General features: G+C 15.0%; 1 protein-coding gene across 1 annotated transcript; it reads left to right on the top strand.

Moving 5' to 3' along the window:
* Window positions 1-282: 282 nt before the first annotated feature.
* PRSY57_1468200 (translation initiation factor IF-1, putative) lies at window positions 283-831 on the top strand (the record flags this gene model as incomplete). The annotated part of the gene is made up of 1 exon (XM_020115367.1): window positions 283-831. One exon carries the CDS (start codon window positions 283-285, stop codon window positions 829-831), a length of 549 nt encoding a protein of 182 aa, XP_019970024.1.
* Between the last annotated feature and the right edge of the window lie 1220 nt (window positions 832-2051).

Raw genomic sequence — 2051 nt, 5'->3', positions numbered from 1 at the left:
ATTTCAAATTATTTAACATTATAATTAAAATTTATAACTAAAAATAAATTTTGAATAAAAAAATATAAATAGGTTTACAATATATTATATTGAATGAAAAGAAAAAAAATAAATAAATAACTTATGGCTTAGTCATATTCATTAAATAATGTCTGTATGAGTTTTTTCCTTTCTAATAAACATCATAATATTTTTTTTTTATACGAAATATAAAAATGACAATATTGTAACTTCAATTAATAATAACACAATATATATATATATATATATATATACATATATATGTGTAGTGTTTTCATAACCCGTTTGTCTTTAGATTTTTTTGTTTTCCTTTTTTTTTGTTTTTTTTTTTTGTATTTCCCATCAGAAGAAATAAAAGTTGAGAAGAAAACATTCTCTTTCTTAAATTTTAATAATAATATATCACAATGGAAAAATAATAAAACCTCAAGATTTTTTCATAAAATATCATGGAATAAGAACCATATTAAAAATAATATAAATCATTTTTTAAGAGATAAAAGAGGAGTACACATATTATATGAAAAAAATCAAAATGTAAAAAATGAAATTTCAAAAACAAAAGAAAATGATACATTCGAAATGAATGGTGTAGTAGTAGAATGCTTAGCTAACACAAATTTTATTGTAAGCATACCAAATGGTGAAAAATTTTTATGTTTTATATCAGGAAAATTAAGAATTAATAAAGTTAAAATTAATTTAGGAGATATGGTGAAATTCCAAATTCATAAATTAAATTTTGAAAAACGAAGAGGTAAAATTGTCTTTAGATATTTACAGCATACATCCTTAAAGAAGAAGAAATAGAAATATAATATATATAGATATATGTGTATATTTATTTATTTATTAATTCATTCATTTATTTATTTATTTATTTATTTATTTATTTATTTATCTATTTATTTATTTATCTATTTATTTATGTTTTAACATATATTACTAGCTTCTTTATTCATTTCCCTTTTTATATAATAACAAATATAAATTTCAACAACACATCAACATACTGTTACACCATAAGTTATATGGTCCTCAAAAAAAAAAATATTATACATTATATATTTATCCAAACAATAAGAAACAAAGTAACCTTTTTATTAATATATATTACAATTCATTTTGTCAAATATATATACATACATATATAATATATATATATATTATGTCATTATAATTTTTTAATTTTTATTTTATTTCATTTTATTTTTCTTTTTAAATATTTAAAAGTTGAACTTTATAAATTTCAGATATATTGTATATTTATAATTTATCAAAACTTCATGTTTAACGCAAAAATATTTTCATTCACTTTTATTTTTAAAAAATTTTTATAAGGTATATATAAAATAAATATTTAAATAATATAAGGCATATTAATTTTAAAACCCACTGAAATATATTGAACATTTTTAATATTTTAAAAAGATTAATAAATAATTATAATTATATACTTGAAACTATTTAATTTTCCATGTTACTAAAAAAGAAAGAAATAACAAAAAAATTTTATTATATCTTTATATATTATAATATATTTATTTATATAAATTTTATGCCATTTGAACAAATTTGTATGTAGTTCTTTTATAATAATTTCTCTCATATAATAAAATATATAGTGTATATTTAAATATATATATAATATATATATATATATATAATTATATTTATAATATTATACATTTATATATTATATAATTCATATTTTCATCGCAATAATTATTTATTTTATTTTTTTTTTTTATTTATTATAAAAATATATACCATTTGAAAAATCTAACGTTTTATATATAGAACTATTTTTGAAAAGAAAATACTCACATTATATTGTTTGTTAAAATGTTCATTTAACATAATTTTTTTTTTTTTTATCATATTGATGAAAAACAAAACTATTTGAACTATTTACAATATATAGATTATATTCACATATATATATATATATATATATATATATATATATATATATATATATTTATTTATTTATTTTTATTTTTTTTATTTGTCAAGCATTACATTTTTAC

Source organism: Plasmodium reichenowi, chromosome 14 (genome assembly GCF_001601855.1).
Source record: "Plasmodium reichenowi strain SY57 chromosome 14, whole genome shotgun sequence".
Lineage (NCBI taxonomy): Eukaryota > Apicomplexa > Aconoidasida > Haemosporida > Plasmodiidae > Plasmodium > Plasmodium reichenowi.
Note: the sequence above shows the minus strand (reverse complement) of the source record. Positions and strands in the feature narration are given on the sequence as shown.